Below are 20,544 nucleotides of genomic sequence, written 5' to 3' on the forward strand. Positions count from 1 at the left end.
ATAGATTGAAGCTCTCCAGATTAAATACATTTAACAAGTAAGTATCTAAAATGTTATTAATCACATTAATAAAAATTTTAGTGAATGCAAAGAAGTTTTTGTATCTTCAGCAAAATATTTTAATCATTAGTGATGTTTAACTTCTCATTCTATTAAATTTGTGTTGAATTTTTTATAATAAACATACAATGAGTTCAGTAGAGCACATATATAACTTATAAGTAAGAATATGTATCTGGTAAATAAATGCACATTTCTGTTGGTGGCGCCATCAGACACTGAGACACCACTTTGGTGAGCCTTAGAGAGGAGGGGCCGCAAGGGGGATGAGGCAGAAGCCTCCTGCCAGGGAGGGCCCAAGAGCCCTGCCCAGGGCTTGGGCTTTGTTCCTAAGGTTATGTGAGGGGCAGCTCCGGCAGAAGAGGGATAGGATCAGATTTCCAGTTGTGGCAGTTACTCTAGCCAGAACTGGAAGGTGGCATGGAAGGGGCCAATACTTCTTTCTTTCTTTTAAAGTTTGTTCTGCCATAATTTAAGCCAAATTCTTCCTCTCTTACATGTGAGGACTGCATGCCCGGCAGCTTCCTCCACATGCATCAGGCTGCTGGACAGGCCTCGCTGGCACACTGGGTGGGTGGCTCCATGGAGTGTCCTGCCTACTGCAGGATGTCGAACAGTGTCGCTGTCTGCCATCCACCTAGTCCAAGCAGCAGAGGCACCAGGTGAGAGCCACTGATTTACACAGCAGAAGTGGCCACCACCAGACTACTCATCCTCTTCTCCTTCAGGCTGCAAACTAAAACAGACTTCCATCCTTTCTTCAAAGGACATATTTTTCTTCCCTTTTGTCATTTATTTTACACAGGAAAGTAGCATCTTTTAATAGTCTAGAAGAACTATTTCAACATTTGGAACATGCTAACAATATACTCACACATGGTAGAATCTTTCAAAATGAGGCTTTGATTTTGGAGTTAGTACTCATTTTATCTACAATCTTTGTCAAACATCTTATCTTATGTGAAATCACCTGTAACAATCTGGGACATTCTTTTTTTTCATAGTGCTTGATTTTAAACTTACCCTGAATATCTCACATTCTTTCAGAGTGCTATGAAAAATATTAAATCATTAAACAAATCTTACATATTCTTTAAAAGTACCAATAAACCAAACGTGTCACTTTTTAACATTTACTATTGACTGATATCGTCAATAATGTAGTTGGCTAGCCCCATAAGATGGATTTTACTTTTTATCACCGCTCACTGTAGCCTCAAACTCCTGGACTCAAGTGATCCTCCTGTCTCAGCCTCCCGAGTAAGTGAGACCACAGGCGTGTGCCACCAGGCCCAGCTAATTTTTTACATTTTTTTGTAGAGACAGAGTCTCACTGTGTTGCCCAGGCTGGTCTCAAACTCCTGGCCTCAGTTGATCCTCCTGCCTCAGCCTCCCAAAGTGCTTGGTTTATAGGCATGAGCCAATGTACCCAGCCAGGTTTTACATCTATATTTCACCCCCCACCCCCCGACAGAAGCTGTGGAGGATACAAGAGGCATATCTACATAAGTATCCAAATTTTTCGCACAATTGCACCCTTTTATTTTCTCAGAAGGGCACTAAATCAACACATCTCTTGAGAACTACATCTTGAGAACTACAAAGAGACAAAACAGATATAACCAATAATAATTTCAGTATTACTAGAAATTATAATAAAAATTTAAAAACAAGTAGATTGTTTTATAGAAAACTAAACCAATAATCTAATCTTTATTTTATTTATTTATTTTTTTTTGAGACGGAGTCTCGCTCTGTCGCCCCAGCTGGAGTGCAGTGGCCGGATCTCAGCTCACTGCAAGCTCCGCCTCCCGGGTTCACGCCATTCTCCTACCTCAGCCTCCTGAGTAGCTGGGACTACAGGCGCCCGCCACCTTGCCCGGCTCGTTTTATTTTCCACTTAAAAACGTTTCATTTTCAAGTGATCAAAATGCTTCCTTCTTCTTAAGCTCACAGCAATGAAAACCTCATACAAAAAGTGTTCTCTGAGTTTGCAACATCCCCAGTCCCTGTGCCGTCAATACTTTTCCCGCTGGAAGAGCCTGCCTCTTACGCCAAACAAGCAGCAAGCAGGAACTCCCAGGCTTGGGTGAGGTGTGTCCCCTGGTGTGGTCACTCAGACAGAGCTGTGTGTCTGCAAACACACCAAGTCACTCACAGCCAGGCACTGCCAGCCCAGGCTGCCTGCACAGCGACCCTGCCAGGCTCATGCAGAAGAAGCCGTTTTCAGGCCACACTGGTTCTGCAAGAACGAACATCTCTGTAAAGTTCTGCTTCTGAAGTCACAGTTTCTCTATTCCACACAACTCTGCCTCAAAGCGTTTTTAAAGCACATTCCAGGCACAAATGTGAGCTAGAAAAAGGGCTGAAAACATGAGGGGCCCTCTCGGGACAAGCCCCAGAGCTCTCACAGCCTGCACTACCAGGGCTTTCCATGGGACACAGGGGCCACCTAAAGAGCCTCCCACCAGCACCTCTGCCTACCTTTCCCACAGAGGCCTCTGGGGAGTAACATGCTGCTGATCTGAGTGAACGTAAGGAACAGGAACACACCACAGAGGTCCCACAGAAGCATAGCATGAGGAGCCATGGCTGAGAGCCAGTGGTCAAGACAGAGGTTCTGGAGCAAGATGGAAATGCACAGGGTATCTGGCTCCCCACCCTGCCGTATGCCACAAACAGCATGGGGCCTGCACAACACTGAGGGCTCCCAAACCTCCCAAACACCACAAACAATATGGGGCCTGCACAACACCGAGGGCTCCCAACCCTCTCAAACGCCACAAACAGCATGGAGTCTGCACAACACTGAGGGCTCCCAACCCTCCCAAACACCACAAACAATATGGGGCCTACACAACACCGAGGGCTCCCAACCCTGCCTGATGCCACAAACAGCATGGGGCCTGCACAACACCGAGGGCTCCCAACCCTCTCAAACGCCACAAACAGCATGAGGCCTGCACAACACCGAGGGCTCCCAACCCTCTCAAATGCCACAAACAACATGGGGCCTGCACAGTACTGAGGGCTCCTAAGAAAGTCCAAACAGCAAAGTGAGCACTCACCTTGTCTTCATTTCCTCTAAGAGGAAGACTGTTGTAACCTGATAAAACAGACAGATAAAGGATAGGATGTGATCAGAGGAATGGGGTCCACCAGAGCAACCGATCCCCAAGTATGGGATGTGATGACAGGGACAGGGCCCATCCAGAGCCCACAGGTCTCCCCTTGGAAATCTGACACAACCCTAAGTGGATGGAGTAAGGGAAAGGGCCCTGTGCAAACTCTGAAGACTGCACTGGGCCCTAACATAGACCCTGCACTGCCCGGCTGCCTCCCTCTCCCCTTGCCATCCCCACAGACCAGGAAGATGAGCACAGCAAAACTGCCCACCCTTACCCTGCAGGCCAGAGGACAAAGCAAGCCAGCCAGATACTCACCTTGCTTCAGAAGAGCAAATGGAACAACACCCACCCAGCAAGCTCGTTGACAAGACCAAAATTCCGGCACTTAAAAGCAGTGCAACCTAGACAGGCCAAGTATACTAAAAAACGTGCTCTGAATTTTGCATTTATCAAATATTACATAAGAAAACATTTTAAAAGAAAGTTTTTAGCATATCTTAGAAAAGGGTATGTACTATCTCTTTTTATTATACTTTCTACTCAAACTTGTAAGAAATTTGTATGAATATTATTTAAGTCACCTTTTTTTTTAGATTCCAGGGCCTGGACATAGTGGCTCATGCCTATAATCTCAGCACTTTGGGAGGACAAGGAAGGAGGATCACTTGAGTCCAGGAGTTTAAGCCAGGCATGGTGGCACATACCTGTAGCTACTCAGGAGGCTGAGTGGGGAAGAACACTTGAGCCCAGGAGTTCGGGGCTACAGTGAACTATGACTAAATGCACTGCACTCCAGTCTGGGCTACAGAGCCAGACCCTGTCTCTGTAAAAAAAAATAAATAAGTAAATAAATAAAATTAAAAAATTTTTAAAATAAAATAATAAAAAAATCATAGATTCAAAGGGTACACGTATGTGCAGGTTTGTTACGTGGGTGTATTGAGTGATGCCAACTGTTCGGTTTATAATGATCCTGTCACCCAAATGAGGATACAGTACTTGATAAGTAGTTTTTTGACCCTTGGCTCCTTCCTCCCTCCCCTGTTTAGGCATTCCCAGTGTCTACTATTCCCTTAAGTCCCATTCCTTGTTGTTGTTGTTGTTGTTGTTGTTGTTGCTGCTGTTGTTATTGTTGTTGTTGTTGTTAAGACAGAGTCTCCCTCTGTCGCCCAGGCTGGAGTGCACTGGCTCAATCTCATTTCACTGCATCCTCCATCTTCCAGGTTCAAGTGATTCTCCTGCCTCAGCCTCCCAAGTAGCTGGGATTACAGGCACCTGCCACTACATCCAGCTAATTTTTGTATTTTTAGTAGAGACGGAGTTTTGCCATGTTGGCCAGGCTGGTCTTGAACTCCTGACCTCAGATGATCTGCCTGCCTCAGCCTCCCAAAGTGCTGGGATTATAGGCATGAGTCACTACGCCTGGCCAAGTCTCACTTCTTTTATTCAAGGGCTTTACAGTCATCAAAGGGATGATGTGAAATGCACTCCAAAGGGCTCTCACCATTAGTTACTCTCATCATCACAACAAAATCCGGCCTCATCCTCATGGATGTGACCTGTTTGGATATGCCTATTAAGAAATATAAATGATATTACTCTTTAAAAGATAATGGCAATGCTTTTGCAATAATCTCTATTGTCAGTTCACCTGAGACTTGGATTTTCTAAAGTAATATTGTTTCTAACAATAACAACATTCCATCCTGTCAGCCACCACCTCCAACATTAACTGTAGAAACCTGGAGCATCCAAAAATAACAACCACTAGGACTTATCAGAAATTCTGTGGTTACCACGGACTCTCCCACTCATCTCAGCTAATCCTCTCAAAAACATGAAGAATCAGATATTTTGCTCAAGTTATAAATCCAGAGAGATTATAGGTGAAGTCTTTCTATTTCTCTTGACTTCTAATATGAGTGCAAGTGCAAACTGTAAAGATTATCTGATTGGAAAGATAAGGTGACCTCTCAATCTGTCAACACACTGCATGGAAGCAGTACTGTCATTTAATTTGTGCTCTTGAAACATATCCACATATTCCCTACCATATTTGCAGAAATCACCTGCAGTTTCTGACTCTGCTAGAATCCTCTTTCCATTTCAGTGAAAAAGCCTGATTTCTGTTACCTTAACTGATCATAATTTTATGTTGGCTATTTCATAGAATCAAGGACCATAACAGCATAACAAAGCAGACATATAGATGCCACAAGGCTTCCACCACAAGAAATGGGTGCCGCTCCATAGGAACTGATGGCTGTGCCTTCCACAGCAGCTCTAACCACAGCTGTATCTCAGCACACAACACTCAAATCAGATGGAAGTCCAATGATCTCAACCTTGGCCTGTTTTCAGGCAAAGCAGAGCAAGAGATTCAAGAACTCTTGGTAAAAGAGATGTCCTTTGAGGGACAAAATGGACCTGAGGTGGGAAGTCATCAGACAGCAGTTCCTGCCGCTGCTTCACGCACGTTCCATCCCCTGCCTCAGGCTAAGAAATGGAGCTTGCGCTGGTGTGCGCAGTCCGCAAGAAGAGTGGCTCTTTCAGAGAATGTACACATTGTGGGGTCAGCCTCAAATTGTACCACAGATTAACTTCTGCTTTGAGCTGGATTAAAATCACGGCCTCTGATTGCCAATTTTATTAGCAGCTCCATCCATTTACAAGTTGAATGTATTTCACATTTGGAATCAGAATCCACTTGCACAATTAATATGAAGTCCTTTCCTTCGGAAACCAGGTCAGCCTTCCTTCTGAAAATTCCTTCCGCCAAACCATTCCAAACACGTCCTTTGTGCTGTATACCGAACACTGCATCAGAAGCCTTTTCCAAATGAGCTTTCAGAACCACGTGGCGACAGCACGCCCACCTCACATGATAGAAATTTCTATTCTTTCCTTCCACCAGCGTAGTTCAGAAAAGAATAGGGAGTCCCTGAACCACCCCCCTGCCTGCTTGCCACTCTAAACATCAAACCTAAACAGAACCTATTCTTAAATAAATGTTCTTAGGAAAGTAATCCCTCTCTCATCCCTTATTCTGAAGTGGGTTTTTGTTATGACAAGTGTGAGATGAGAGCTCGCTTCTTTGGTGTTTGTGTCACCACACTTTTAAAAACCTGACGGAAGCCCAGAAAGCATTCTGAACATAAAATTTTTATGGACGTATCAAGTAGTGAATCCTATGGGTGGTATTTTCATTCCCTGCCATTATGGGAAGGCCAAAAGTCTCCAAAAATAAGTCGTCCATTTCCAAACATCAAAATTCCCTCAGAGAGGCACACCAAATATTTGAATCTGACACCCAAAACAAAACCCAACTCAGAAAATCAATCCCCTGCTGGTGCCAAAGAGCACTTTAAAATCTCCACGGCCTAAGGTTGAGAAACTCCTCAGACAAAGGCAGTTTGACAAGTGAAATGGTCCCCACTCCTGTAAGAACGAGACAGATGTCCTTGTTCTGTGCAGCCAGAGAGACGTGTTCTGACAGTACGTAGAATCTTCAGCCCATCCTGGGATGACCACTGGGAGAGAAAGGAGGCTCCAGAGACCTAGGATCCCATTCCAGGACTACCCACCTGGTGTCCTGTGGTACATTCCTCAGCCACTCCAAGCCTCAGTCTTTCTATCTGTAAATTGAGGACAGAAATATCTATACGGGTTATTCTGGGGAATACATGTCAGTGCACATGGAAGGCTCAGGGGTTCAAGATTTGGGGGTACCCAGAGTTACAGGGATGGGAGAGGCTGTCACTGTGAAGGGAGCACACTGGGAAGTTTTGGGGGTGATGGAATGATCAGTACCCTGACAGAGGAGGTGGCCACCTGAATCTATATGTAACACAGTACACCAAAAAAGGAAAGTCCATTTTACTTTATGATAAGTTAAAATTAAATTTTTTAAAAAAGCTCCAGAATCGGTTTTGTAACTATTAGTTCACCCCCTGCCACCTGCCATGGCCTCGAATGACTCTCACCAGAGACAGTCCTAGTCCTGGCACTACCCGGGAACGTCCTTGGTTTTCCGAATCCCAGTTAGAACCATTGGAGGGAACAGACAAAAACAAAGGAAGTGAAATGCCCTCTTACCACCTCCAGAGACGAGAGTTAACACTGAGTGACTGTCACCAAACACTCATCATCTCTCGTTTCTTTATGTTGCACACACAGAAGCCATTCAAGACAAATGCAGCTCGGTAATCCGAGGTCCAGTTTTCCAGTCGCCTGCAAGAGTCACCCACTTACCAGCCTCGTGAGGCAGAGTGACAAACAAAAAAGGTATTTAAAATGTGCAGAAGCAGGTGTTTCCAAGGGAGCCTCACCCATTTTTACTTCCTGTTCTAGGTATTTAAATAGTGACTGTGGCAGAGTTCTTAGAGATAACAGGAATTAAAAGAAAAAAATGCCCTTCTTTCAACACACTCTGTTTCCACAGTTTCCAAGCAGTGAAAAAGTGGATTGACTGTTTTCTGCTTCTCAGGTTTTCTGGCCTTCTATCAACTACGATTAAAAAACAAGTCCAGCTGGGTCTACATTTATGAAGGTCAACTTAAACTAATGTGGAAAGTGCTGCCAGGTGCTTTTATGTGGTGTGGAGGGTTATCTGCCATGAATGTAGCTGTTTGCTTTCTCTGAGAAGTGGAACATCGTGTCAGGAAAGATAAGAGAGGTTCTTAGCCGAGGCTCATCTGGCCTCCGTCTCTTGGGATTCGGCTGGATGAAAACCCTTTCTGCCATTTCTTAAGCTTTTTCTTCACCTCTCCACGCACAAAGAATCCTTAAACCTGGTCGTGCACAATGGCTATGCATGTAATCCCAGCACTTTGAGAGGCCGAGGCAGGAGGATCACTTGAGGTCAGGAGTTCAAGACCAGCCTGGGCAACACAGCGAGACCCCCATCTCTTAAAAACATTTAATCATTTTTTAAATTTTTTGCCCATTTTTTAGTTATTATATTTATTCGTGAACCCAAACTAAGAAAAAACTTTTTTTTAATTAGCCTGGTGCAGAGGTGTATACCTGTAGTCCCAGCTACTCAGGAGGCTAAGACGGGTGGATTGCTTGAGCGCAGGAATTCCAGGCTGCAGTGAGCCATGATTGCACCATTGTACTCCAGCCTGGGTGACAAAGTGAGACTCCATCTTAAAAAAAAAAAAAAAAAAAGTCCTAAAACTAGTAATATCTGTACATACCCAGGCATATCTTAAGGAATCTGTCACCCAGTGCCAGGGAGCTATTATTAGTTTGGGCCACATTTGGCTGCAAACACTTTTTCATAAGGAATTTGAAATTCTAAAGTAACCCTCCAAGAGGCAGTGGTCATGGCTCACTCACAAAGCCAGGTGCATTGAGTGGAACTTTCTTAATGAGACCATGTCTGATGACAGCTTAGCTGACCCCTGTGTCTCCTTGAGGCTTCACTTCCCTTCCTAGTCCCATATTCCTCACTTTCAAAATCTAAAGAAAAGTCGATGAGTAACTGCATCCAAAAGTTAGGTAATACTGCATGAACGCTGGGACAAAACAAACCCAGAATGCAGAAATGATGGTCACATAAAAGCATCAGCGTTACCACAGAGCTCATCAGAAGATGGGGCCTCGGGCTGCACCACCTAAACTTGGTCCCGTGCACCCTGTGTCGACAGCCCTATTCTTCACAGGAAGCTGGAGACCCTATATGCAGGCGTTTCATGGCACACAGAGATTCCCACTGTGTGCCAGGACGGGCCCCAGCACCATCTTGGAGTAAAGCAGAGAGAGGACCATGACAAAGTGATTGCCCACCCTCACCTCCCTGGCGGACACCACTGACCTTGATCACCAGGTACAAAAACAAATCAGCTTGGAAGAAGAGCTGCCAGGTGCTGAAACACACAGCTAAGCTCAGCACTGATAAGTCATTTTAAAAGCTCTTCCATTCCCTGCCCATCCCTTCTGAGCCTGACACCCCATATCCCACTTCCTGAATCTAGCTTCATGAGTGAGCCCATTGTCTGGCACCTCCTTCTTCCAGAAGTCTAGGGTTTACAACATACCTCATTCCTTCTGCCCAGAACATCAGCCCTTAGGCTGATGGAGACCGAGCAGGAGAGACAGGGAACAACAAGCAGAGAAGCTCACAGACGTGCAAGGAGCAGGCTCTTCTTGGGGGAAGGGGCAGGTTGCTCATTACCATCCAACCAAACGGAATCAAAGGCTCCGGACCCCAAGAAGTAAAGATAGATTTGTGCTTTTGTGGCAGTAAGGATCCTTTGACTTAAAAATAAACAATCATGCCATCTCCTTCACAAAGCCAGCAGAGTCCTGCTCTGATGGCTCTGCCTCTCAGCTCTGTGTGGGCTCCCTGGTGAATGAAAAGTCTGTGTAGGCAAATCGGAAGGCCAAAACAAAGGAGCAAAATGAACAATCTCCTGTCTTCACAGCCAGGTGCGCCCACTGGTTCTGAATCTGGATTCTCCAAGCAAAATCTGCATGAAAGGCTGACTCTATCATGGGCAAATGAAAGCTGTACTTCTTTAGCAAAAGGAAGTGGGGGCCTTTAGAAAACTGCCCCCCTAAACATAGGGGCTACCTGAGCAGGTTCACAAGTCAGCCTCCATGTAACTGAAGAACAGCGTAAAGCCCTTAACAAAGGGCTTATGTTCAAGTTAAACTTAAGGAAAAAGCACTGAGACCTGCACAAAGGATGCCCGGAAATCACAGGGAAAGGCGGGCCGGTGGGGAGGAAAACTCAAAGACTGAAGCATACGAAGAAAAGACCATTAGGCTGTCTGAACAGCCCTGCATAACACAGCAATGTTACTTTGGCTACAAGCAAAGCTGAATCGTGTCACTAGAAAGGATGCCATGTTCCCCTGTGCTCAGCTTCGATAATGGTCTCACAGATAATTAATTAATGCCATAAGGGAGCCCTTCCGACCAGAAAGGAACAGGCAGAGTGGGTGATGGGAGGGCAGGAAACTAAATAAATCAGGGGAAAAGAATGTCCTTTAAGAGAGGAAGCAGTGAGACTTCCACTACCACAAGGTGCTGCCAACAGCTGTTCTGGAAATAAGTCAGCATCGTGGAGTGAGGCTCAAGGCCACGAGAATAAACTCAGAGACGGTAGTTATCGACCCTGGGTTTCATCAAGAGCTCCTTCACTGTCTACATGAGAAGGGCCCCTGCCTCTTGCTCAAGACAAGGCATCCTATATAAAAAGAATTGGTCTTTAGGTCTTGTTAACGTCAACCACTAGTTCTAACCTACAAGGCTTTTTGATGTAACAGAGGAGCAAAAACTTGGATCTCCTTGAACCACATGTGTTCTGGAGGCCTCAACCTGAAGTTGAATGTTAATAGGTAAATAAATAAATAGATTACAAATGGCACAGCTGGGCCAGATTTAAGGCCGCTCTGTGCATCTTTAATCGAGCCTCATTATTTGGAACAACGTAGTTGGCGTGACCACTGCCAAACAAGATCCAGACAGGAGAGAAAGAAAAATGGCAGCACCTGTCTCGCACAAGTAAACAAGCTTCTCCTTGCATTCTCTGTGGATTGTGTTCTGACAAAATGGCAGCAACACTGAGTGAGGAGGGTACAAGGTGGAGAGGACATAGGTAGCTGACACATGGCCACAATCTGCCCCAAGGTGGCTCCTGCAATGGGAAGACAACACATACATCTCACTGTTTGTATCACTGGGGCAGTTTCCAATTACATGAGAATGTAGGTGATGCTTTTCACCTGGAGTCCTCGAAACAATTCGAACGATGTCTGCATCCTTAATGTTTCCCCACAAAATGAGTGTGTCCGTAAGTCTCCTTATGACACAGCCTTCTGTTACCAGTGACACCATGATCAGGGCCGAGGGAAACATGGAACCAGTTTTAATTATGAGTCAACTTTGCTCTTAGCCAAAATAACACTGCTGCATTGGCCATTATCATTTGGTTTAGCAGCTTTCCTCTCTTCGTGCACTTCCATCTTTGGGTTTTCCCTTGCTTCCTTGATCAGCTACCCCCCACCTTTCTGACTTTCTCTGTGATTTTGGAAGAATGCTGTGAACTGGCCATTGCAATGGCAAGGAAAGCAGTCAAGGACCAGCCTCCAGCTCACACCATAATGACCTGCCTTCCCCGGGACACTCCACGCCCACTCCACGCCCACGTGTGCTTCATGTGTAGGTAAAGGGCGGCACTTGGCCTCAGAGCAAACAACTCTCCCGTGAGGTGACTGGCCAGGTCAAGGCAGATGGAGGAAGGAATACAACCCCAGCAAGAGGCGACTGGGGCACAGCTGGACCTTCTTTGCTGATAGGGGGCAAGGCACCAGGAGGAGGCAGAGCGAGCACGGCCCCCAAGCCTCCTGTGCAGGACTCACCCGTGCTCCAGCATGGAAGGGTGAGGGCTTCACGCGGGCCCTGGGGGCACAGTGACTGGGCAACATCCCAGAGGTGCAGGACCAGCATAGACACTCCCTCCCAGGACTCCAAGGCAGGTGGGCAAGGACCTCCTTTCCCAGCGCATGTGTTCCCTCTAACGGAGACAAGCAGGTTAGGGAGTGTGAGGAGACCTCAAGACAAGGGAGTAATTCAGGGGACTCTGGCTTGAGGGAGGGAAGCGTCAACTCAGGAGTCCAGGGAGACTGTGTCAAGATACCTGGTTCTCTGCAGTTTTTGTTTGTTTGGGATTCTGACAATAAAGCACTACTGGAGACCAGAAGGGCCTTGAGGCCGGGAGGAAGGTGCCGGAGCCCAGCCGCGCTGAGGTGGGTGCAGGCGGCGCTGGGCAGCGGCGAAGTACCCCCCTCCGTCCCCGCCTGCGTTTGCTTCTGCGCCCCGTGAACACCGATTATCCTAACCTGTCATGTGTAATTCTGGCCCTGAAGCCGCCTGGAAACATTGGCTTTATGGTAAATCTTCTTAATAAACAAGATTAGCAGGAAAGGAGGTGCAGGGGACTGGAGGTTTTATGGGTTTAAAACAGGGGCGTCCGCCTGGGAAAGGAGCGGCTTCCACTCCCTCGCTGCCCTGAAGCTGCCGCCCTCCCTTTCCTCCCGCGGCTGCCACGGAGGAAAAATGTCCTCTGATTCCGGCGGCGCTGCCCGCGGGGCGTGCGGGGGACGCAGGTAGAAGCGAGCGCAGCGGGACATCAGAGGCCCAGCCCTCGCGGCACACGCGGCGCGAACACGAGCGGGGGGCGCACCCACGCCGGACCAGGGCCGCGCGCTCCAGGACCAGGGGGGTGCCGAGTGGCGGGGCTGGGGGCGTGAGGCCCAGGAGCCGGCGGAGGGGCAGAAGGCCGCGCCGGGGAGGAAACTGAGGCAGGGGCGCGAGACCTCCAAGCCGCCAGTGAGGACAGAGAGGCGCGCGACCCGCGGCCCGGGACTTGCGACCCAGAGCCTGAGGGTGTCGCGCTGGAACCCCGAGACCCCCGGAGCCCCCACCCGCTCGCCAAGGCGCGCTCCCCACTCACTCACCGAGGCGCCCCTCCCCCCCGCCCCGTCACTCACCGAGGCGCCCTCCCCCCACGCCCCGCACTCATTCATTGAGGCGCCCTCCCCCCACGCCCCCCACTCATTCATTGAGGCGCCCTCCCCCCACGCCCCCCACTCATTCATTGAGGCGCCCTCCCCCAGAACCTCTCACTTAGAGGCGCCCTCCCCCAACGCCCCCACTCATTTATTGAGGCGCCCTCCCTGCATGCCCCCTCATTGAGGCGCCGCCCCTCCCCCCGACCCCTCACCGAGACGCCCCTCCCCCCGACCCCCTCCTCCCCCCGACCCCCTCACGGAGGCGCCCCTCCCCCAACGCCCCCACTCATTTATTGAGGCGCCCTCCCTGCATGCCCCCTCATTGAGGCGCCGCCCCTCCCCCCTCCCCCCTCACCGAGACGCCCCTCCCCCCGACCCCCTCACGGAGGCGCCCCTCACAACGCCCCCAACTCATTCATTGAGGCGCCCCTCCCCCCGTGCCCCCCACTCACCCAGGCGCCCCGGGAACTGCCGGCCGTGGGGGACAGACGAGGGGGCGGCAGGCAGGACGCGTGGCGGCAGCAGCAGCAGTAGCAGCAGCAGCAGTGGGAGCGGCGGCCCCATCCCCGCGGCCTGGCCGGCGGCTCTCAGTCCATGGCCGCGCGGGAGGCGGCGGGAGGCGGCCGAGTCTGGGCCCAACGAGGCGCGCGCCGCCAGCTCCTCCCGCCGCGCCTCTGGCGCTCTTGCGGCGACGCCGGGCTGAGCTTCAGCACCGGACAGCGCCCGGCCCCGCCCCGGCCCCGCCCCCGCCTGCAGGGCCCCGCCCCCGGACGTGCGTCCGCCTTCAGACCACGCCCCGGCCACGCCCCCGGCCAGCCCCGGCCACGCCCCCTCCCGCCCGGCTGCGTTCCCTCCCCACCCGCCCGCGCCGCGGCCCGGAGCCCCACGCCCGGCCCTGGCCTCCCCCGCCCCGGCTCGCGCCCCTCCCCGCTCGGAACGCCCCGTCCGCCCCCGCGCGTCCCCTCCCAGCTGCATTCCTGCCGCCCGCCTGGCCCTCCGATCCCCTCCCCGCCTCCGCCGCGCCCCTCCCGGCCCGGTGCTGGGGGTCGCCCTGTCCCCGGGGACGGCTGGGGCTAAGCCGCGCCCTTGGCCCGGACGGCAAGGCCCGAACCTACTCTGCTGGCGACCTGGGCAGGCGGCCTCTACCCGCGGGGCCCCACGCGCGTCGAATGAACGCTTTCCAAGCGTTTATTTAATTTAAACGTAACAGGCCACTCGCGCATCGGGTCGCGCAGAGGTGAACCCAGTCGGCCTCCCCTGCAGCGCGGGCGGCGCCCGGGCTCGGTCCCAGGAAAGCTCCCGGAGGGTCTGGGGTGTGGGCTGGGGCCAGGCGGGCTCTGGGGCAGAGCAGGGTGAGGCCTCTTGCAGGCCCTGTCTCCTCACCGCCGTCCCGCCCGAGGTCCTGGGGGACGTCGGGGTCCTCCTCAGGAGACAGCGCCACTTCCAAGAGGTCCTAAGACTAAGGGGCCAGTAGGGGCCTCTGGGTGGGAGGCAGGCTGCGCTTTTCCACAGCCCACTTCCCTCACACCCTACCCCAGGGCCACCCCCTGCCAGGTCCCTGTCCTGGTGACCCCACCTGGGCCCCCAACCTCCCCACCTGCTTCTGCCTTGGACAGAGAGGCCTGAGCCCTCCCGCGTGCCTCCCCACCACGTTCTCATTCCAAGGACATCTGCTCGGCGCCCTGTGGGTTTTCTCCTTCCCTGCCCAGTTCCCACAGCCATGCCTTCCACGTCCCTTACCAGCCTGGGCAAGGCTGGCACCTGTGGACCGTGAATGGGAATTGGGGTAGCAGCGAGGGAGTTCCATTGTAGCCCAACCATCTGCAATTCAGAGTTGGATATTGGGGCTGACCTAAGTCCCCTCCTCACGGACACCTCTGTCCTCAGACCTCCATCATCTCCTTGCTGGGGCCGCTCACCCTCCCATCCTTCAAGAAGGCAGCTCCTTTCTTTGTCACAGCCCTCCTTCAGTCACCTGTGCCCGGAGTGGGTGGTGGGTGGTCCGTTTATCCTTCACGCCCAGACACCCAGGGGACCACCTCCCGGTAGAAAGCACCTCTCGCAGAATGCGGCAGCACAGAGGTCACAGTGGCTCCCAGACAGCCCTTCCCTCCTGCAAAGTCAGGTCCGTGTGTCAACCTGCGGATCCTACAAAAACAGCCACTAGTGGGGAGGATGGTAGCAGGGACTGGACAGATGGGGCTGCTTCTGGCTCATTATTTTTAGTAACCTGGACTCTAATTTTTAACACAGCAGCGCTTGCCTCAAAACAAATGCGACTCCCCCAGCAAAATCCATCCAGGAAAAAGGCTGTCCGCCTCACTGAACTACAGCAGCCCACAAACCACAGGGCGCACCCCAAATGTGGGCTTGGTGGTGATACAGTTGGGACATTTGTCCTGCCCAAATCTCCTGTTGAATTGTAATCCCCAGCGTTGGAGTTGGAGGTGGGGTCTGGTGGGAGGCGATGGCAGCATGGTGGAGGATCCCTCATGAACAGCTTAGGCCACCCCCTTAGTGATGAGTGAGCTCCCCGACTTCCTGTTCTGGTCATTTAAAGCTGTGTGATACCTCTCCCTGTGTCTCTCCCTAACTCTCTCCCTCTCCCCCTAACTCTCCCTAACTCTCTCCCTCTCCCTCCCTCCGCCTCTCCTTCTCTCTCCCTCTCGGTCTCTTCCCCTCTCCCTCTCTCTCTCTCCCTCCCCCTCTCCCTCCGTCCCCCTCTCTGTCCCTCTGTCCCTCTCCCTCTCTCTCTTCCTGTCTCTCCCATCCTCACTATGTGACATGCCTGCTCTCCCTTTGCCTTCTGCCATGATCAGAAGCTCCCTGAGGCCTCCCCAGAAGCAGATGCTACCATGCTTCCGGTACAGCTAAATATAATACAACTAAATACTAAGAATCAACAGTTGTTGGGAGTGATGTAAATACAAAGTCATCTGGAGACTCTGCATGAATGAAGATGGACACAATGATACAAGAACAGGTCTCATCTAAGAACTCCTTATACTTTTGTTTCCTTTCTCAATCACACACTAACAGGGAAACCATGCTTTATCTTTGCCTTCTATGGATGGCCTTTTCGGAGTGCAGACCTTAGTCTGTCCTTAAAATTCTCCCCAGCAAAGTAATAGAGCAGAGGATTGAAGCATGTATTGGCTGCCGCCAAGGCCAGTGTGATAACCACAGCTTTATGCAGCCTGTCTTCACATATACCCACTTTCCATGTTACCAAGTGGAGGGTCCTCAGTGTGTGATAGGGCAGGAAACACAAGAAGGAGATGATCAAGGTGATGATGATGGTGGTCAGTGCCTTCCTGTGAGAAACCTGCAGCCCAGATTCTGGGACCTCCACTTTTAACAGAGCCCGAATGATCAGCAGATAACAGATGTTGAGTGAAAAACGGCAGCAGGAAGCCCACCACCAAGGCAATATAGTTCATGGTCTGCAGCTTAGTAATTTTGTAGAGATTCAGCTCTAAGCATGATATGACACTGCCCTTCTGCTCAGAGCCATTGCTGAGGAGTATTACTGAGGAAGGCATGGTAAGGATCCATATGATCCCACATAGCATCCAGGCACTCCTGATGCTGGTGACATGCAGAAGCCGAAAGGGGTGAACAGTTGCCAGGAAACGCACAACACTCAGCACGGTCAGGAAATAAATACTGCTGTACATGTTGACATACAAGGAATAAGACATAATTCTGCAGGTCAGGTCTCCAAATATCCAGTTGGAGCCTCTAAGGTAATAGTCAGCCCTGAAGGGAAGTGTGCTTATGAACCATGAGCCTACAGAACCATGAGCCAATTAAGCCTCTTTTCTTACAAATTACCCAGCCTTGGGTATTTCTTTATAGCCATGTGAGAATGGCCTAACACACGTGGTGAGAGAAGTCTGTGTGGGGGTGTTGGGAGGCTGGGAAGAGTGGTACCACCAGATGGCTCGGGGTCCGGTGCGTCCTGGGAGGTCCTGAGCCATCTATGGAGTCAGTGACGGAAGCCACGGGGGAAAGGAAAGGTCAGAGTGAGCCCGCAGAGGGAGAGCCTCTTCATGATGGGTCCGTGAGGTGATTCGGACGCACAGGGGTGGGACATGGGATTCTCTTCAGTGAAAACTACTTTGTGAGGCCTTAACACCATTTCTCTGGTCCAGATGGGGGTCTGAGGAACCAAGTGCTCTGCCTGAACGAGGACGACCTGGAGAGGTCTGTCGCCTGAATGAGTCACTGAGTTTACACTGCAGGAGAGCTGCTCCCAAGACCAAGGCCCTGCGATTCCCAGAGGCCGTTGGACCGCGGCATCCCTTGGCGTGCACAGTGGGCGTGGAAAAGGACCCAGAGTCTGGAGCCTACATCCTGGAGGACTGTGTATCTTGGGAGGGGCCAGGGCTTGTCTGTACTTTCATTGTTTGACTTGCTGCTTGCTTAATGGTAGTTTCCCGAACAAGGTCCTGTTTCACCCCAAGGCCCCTGAACTTCAGGACGCTGACTGTGTCAAAGCAAGGGTAAACACAAGCCACAAGAAAAGGAAAGTGAAAACCAGAGGCACTGGAGGGATCACAACAAAAAGCACCTTGAGAAGCACAGCGCCTACAAGACAGCAGCGCAGCGTGGTCGGCTCCCCGCCTCAAGCACCAGACACCCCAACCCAGGTTCCGAGAGGGGGCAGGTCAACCTTGGATAAAATAAACTCCAGGAGGCCGGGCACAGTGGCTCATGCCTGTAATCCCAGCACTTTGGGAGGCCGAGGCGGGCAGATCACTTGAGGTCAGGAGTTCAAGACCAGCCTGGCCAACATGGTGAAACCCCGTCTCTACTAAAATATGAAAATTAACCAGGTGTGGTGGCGGCACCTGTAATCCCAGGTACTTGGGAGGCTGCGGCAGAAGAATCGCTTGAACCCAGGAGGCAGAGGTTGCAGTGAGCTGAGATCATACCACTGCACTCCAGCCTAGGTGACAGAGCAAGACTCCATCTCAAAAAAAAAAGGAAACTCAAGGAAAGGAAATACAAAGGGTGGAGAGAGGAATAAAAATGTTGTTTAGCAAACCAAGGCTGGTTCCAGAACTCCATCTGATATGGCCCAGACTTCCAATCCAAAAGGAAGACCGTGCTGGCCAGACAGGTGGTCACCATTAGATTCTTAGTGCTTGACCCAACAGGTGCAGAGGCGTGTCTGTGTCTGTCTGTGTAAGAACACATTTGAATGCTATACAAGGCACATACGTGAACCTTGTACCACATGCACAGCTTTCAAACATGCTCTTATATTCTCCGAGCCCTTTAGTGGGAATGTCTCCTACATACATTTATGCTTTGTACCTTCCTACTTATGAAATTAACCCCTCATTGTCACACTTGCTGATATGCATGCTGTATGCCCATAGCATGCCACGGTCTGTACACAGTGCAACCTTATAGTTTCCATGCAGTAATAACATATCCCTCACATTTGTAATCATAGGTCAAGGAATAACTCTTCCAAGATTTTCAAGGTCGAAAGGCCTGTCTCAAACAGTTCCTGACTCACACATATTCCTTCAAGGGCATCCCATCTGCCGGAGGAGTCCAGTTGAGTTGGGACAACAGTGGTGTGTACCGGGGAGTACACAGAAGGTCAGGGCTCAAATTCCAATCCTGCGGCGCACCAGCTCCGTGATCGTGAACGCGGCACCAGCTCCGTGATCCTGAACCCCGCACCAGCTCCGTGATCATGAAGGAGACACCAGCTCCGTGATCGTGCTAAATGGCATAGTAATTCTGGCCAACCATGATGAAATTTGAATGATTTATTAGACTAGTCAAAACTGCCAGATTGGCCACTTTTAATTGGCCAATTTGGCTCAGCCAGTTCTGTGATCCCCACCAGGAACAGAAGACAGCAAGAAAAACCCACTTCGACCCCCTCTGATTCCATCTCCAACCCGACCAATCAACACTCCCCACTTCCCGAGCCCCTACTCACCAAATTATCCTTACAAATGCGCAAAAGAGCAAATGCGGTGAGTCACCTAAACCCAGTCTGTGTGATGGAAAGTGGATGTCAGCCCGTGGAGACAGTAGCTCAGTTTTCTGCTTATGATGTTAACTGTGCCCAGTCTACAGGGGAAGAGCAAGTCACGCCCACCCCTGCTGCTTCTGAGAAGAGGGCCCCACAAAGCTTCCCTCTGCTTAGGGAGGGGAGTCAGGAAATGGCCCATCACTCTTTGGTGGCTTGTCCTGTTGTGGACACCTCCTCCCTGCAGGAAACGTCCTGCCCCAAAAGGGTGACACTTCTGTTCAGTACCAAGTGTCACTGACTCCAGCGTGCAGTTGCAGGGTGGGAAACAGGAAGCTGCACCCCCCAAAATAGAACAGCCCAACGGGTTCACCTTGCCCACTGCCAAATTATCAAGACAGGGTAATTGCAGTAGAGAAAGAGTAATTTATGCAGAGCTGGCTGTGCGAAGACTGGAGTTTTATTACTCAAATCAGTCTCCCTGAAAACTCGAGGATCAGAGATTGTAAGGATAATTTGGTGAGTAGGGGCTCGGGAAGTGGGGAGTGTTGATTGGTCGGGTTGGAGATGGAATCAGAGGGGGTCGAAGTGGGTTTTTCTTGCTGTCTTCTGTTCCTGGTGGGGATCACAGAACTGGCTGAGCCAAATACCAGTCTGGGCGGTGTCAGCTGGTACATCAGAATGCGGGGTCTGCAATATCTCAAGCACTGATCCTAGGTTTTACAGCAGTGATGTTATTCTCAGGAGCAATGTGGGGAGGTGTAGAATCTTGCAGCCTCCAGCTGCATGATTCCTAAATCATAATTCTAATCTTGTGGCTAATGTGTTAGTCCCCAGGCAGGAAGGGGGTTTGTTTTGGGAAAGGACTGTTATCATCTCTGTTTCAAAGCTAAACCATAAACTAAGTTCCTCCCAGAGTTAATCTGGCCTACGGCCAGGAATGAACAAGGACAGCTTGGAGGTTAGAAGCAAGATGCAGTCAGTTAGGTCAAATCTCTTTCACTGTAATAATTGTCTGTTACAATCTTTGCAAAGGTGGTTTTAAAAATATTGCTCCTGGACCCCAAATGTCTGAAGAATTGGCCTTAGCACGTTACTGTATTATCAATATTTTGCCAGTCAGCAGACAACAAAAAGGGGAGAGGAAGTCTGGATTGTCCATCTTGGGTGGTGTTAGTGTTGGTGTTGGTAGTGATGGTGGTGGAAGTGGAGGTGATGGTAGGAGTGATTGTTACAGTGGTGTTGATGTTGAGGGTGTCAGTGTTGGTGGTGGGATGGTGGTGATCATGGTGGCAGTGATGGGGGTGGCAATAGTGGTGGTTAGGGGTGATGGTGGTAATCATGGTGACTATATATGGCATTGGTGGTGGTAGAAAAGGTGATGCTGGAGGTCGTGGTGGTGGTATTGAAATTGGCAGTGTTAGTTGTGGTTATTGTGGTGCTGCTGAAGGTGGTCAGAGATGGCGACAGTGATAGTGGCGATGGTGATTGTGATGGTGGTGGTATTGACATTGGCAGTATTGCTGATGGTGATGCTGGTGGTGACGATGGTAGAGACGATGGTGATTTCGATGGTGGATGTGTTGATGAAGGTGGTGATTGTGGTGGTGGTGGTACTGATATTGATATTGACAGTAATCCTGATGGTGATGGGAAAAGTGGTGGTGATTTTGACAGTGGATGTGTTGTTGAGGAAAGTGGTGATTGATATGGTGACAGTAGTGGTTATTGTGGTGGTGCTGGAGGGCAGTGGTAGAGATGATGTTAAAGGTGGTGATGGTAATGGTGATGAAGCTGGTGGTGACAGAGATGGTCATGGTGGCAGTGGTGGAGCTGA

The 20,544-nt window shown here is 50.5% G+C and overlaps 1 protein-coding gene and 1 pseudogene across 1 annotated transcript in view; both read right to left on the reverse strand.

Annotated features, from left to right (window-relative positions):
- Positions 1-13,400, reverse strand: part of PTPRN2 (protein tyrosine phosphatase receptor type N2) — a 481,362-nt gene extending 467,962 nt beyond the window's left edge. The window contains exon 1 of the mRNA XM_030932019.1: positions 13,162-13,400. Coding sequence (XP_030787879.1) covers positions 13,162-13,273 — 112 coding nt within the window. The 5' untranslated portion in view covers positions 13,274-13,400. The remainder of the gene's footprint in view (positions 1-13,161) is intronic.
- Positions 13,401-15,710: 2,310 nt separating this feature from the next.
- On the reverse strand, positions 15,711-16,850 carry LOC115898196 (annotated as a pseudogene).
- Between the last annotated feature and the right edge of the window lie 3,694 nt (positions 16,851-20,544).

Source organism: Rhinopithecus roxellana, chromosome 6, assembly GCF_007565055.1.
Source record: "Rhinopithecus roxellana isolate Shanxi Qingling chromosome 6, ASM756505v1, whole genome shotgun sequence".
NCBI classification, from domain to species: domain Eukaryota; kingdom Metazoa; phylum Chordata; class Mammalia; order Primates; family Cercopithecidae; genus Rhinopithecus; species Rhinopithecus roxellana.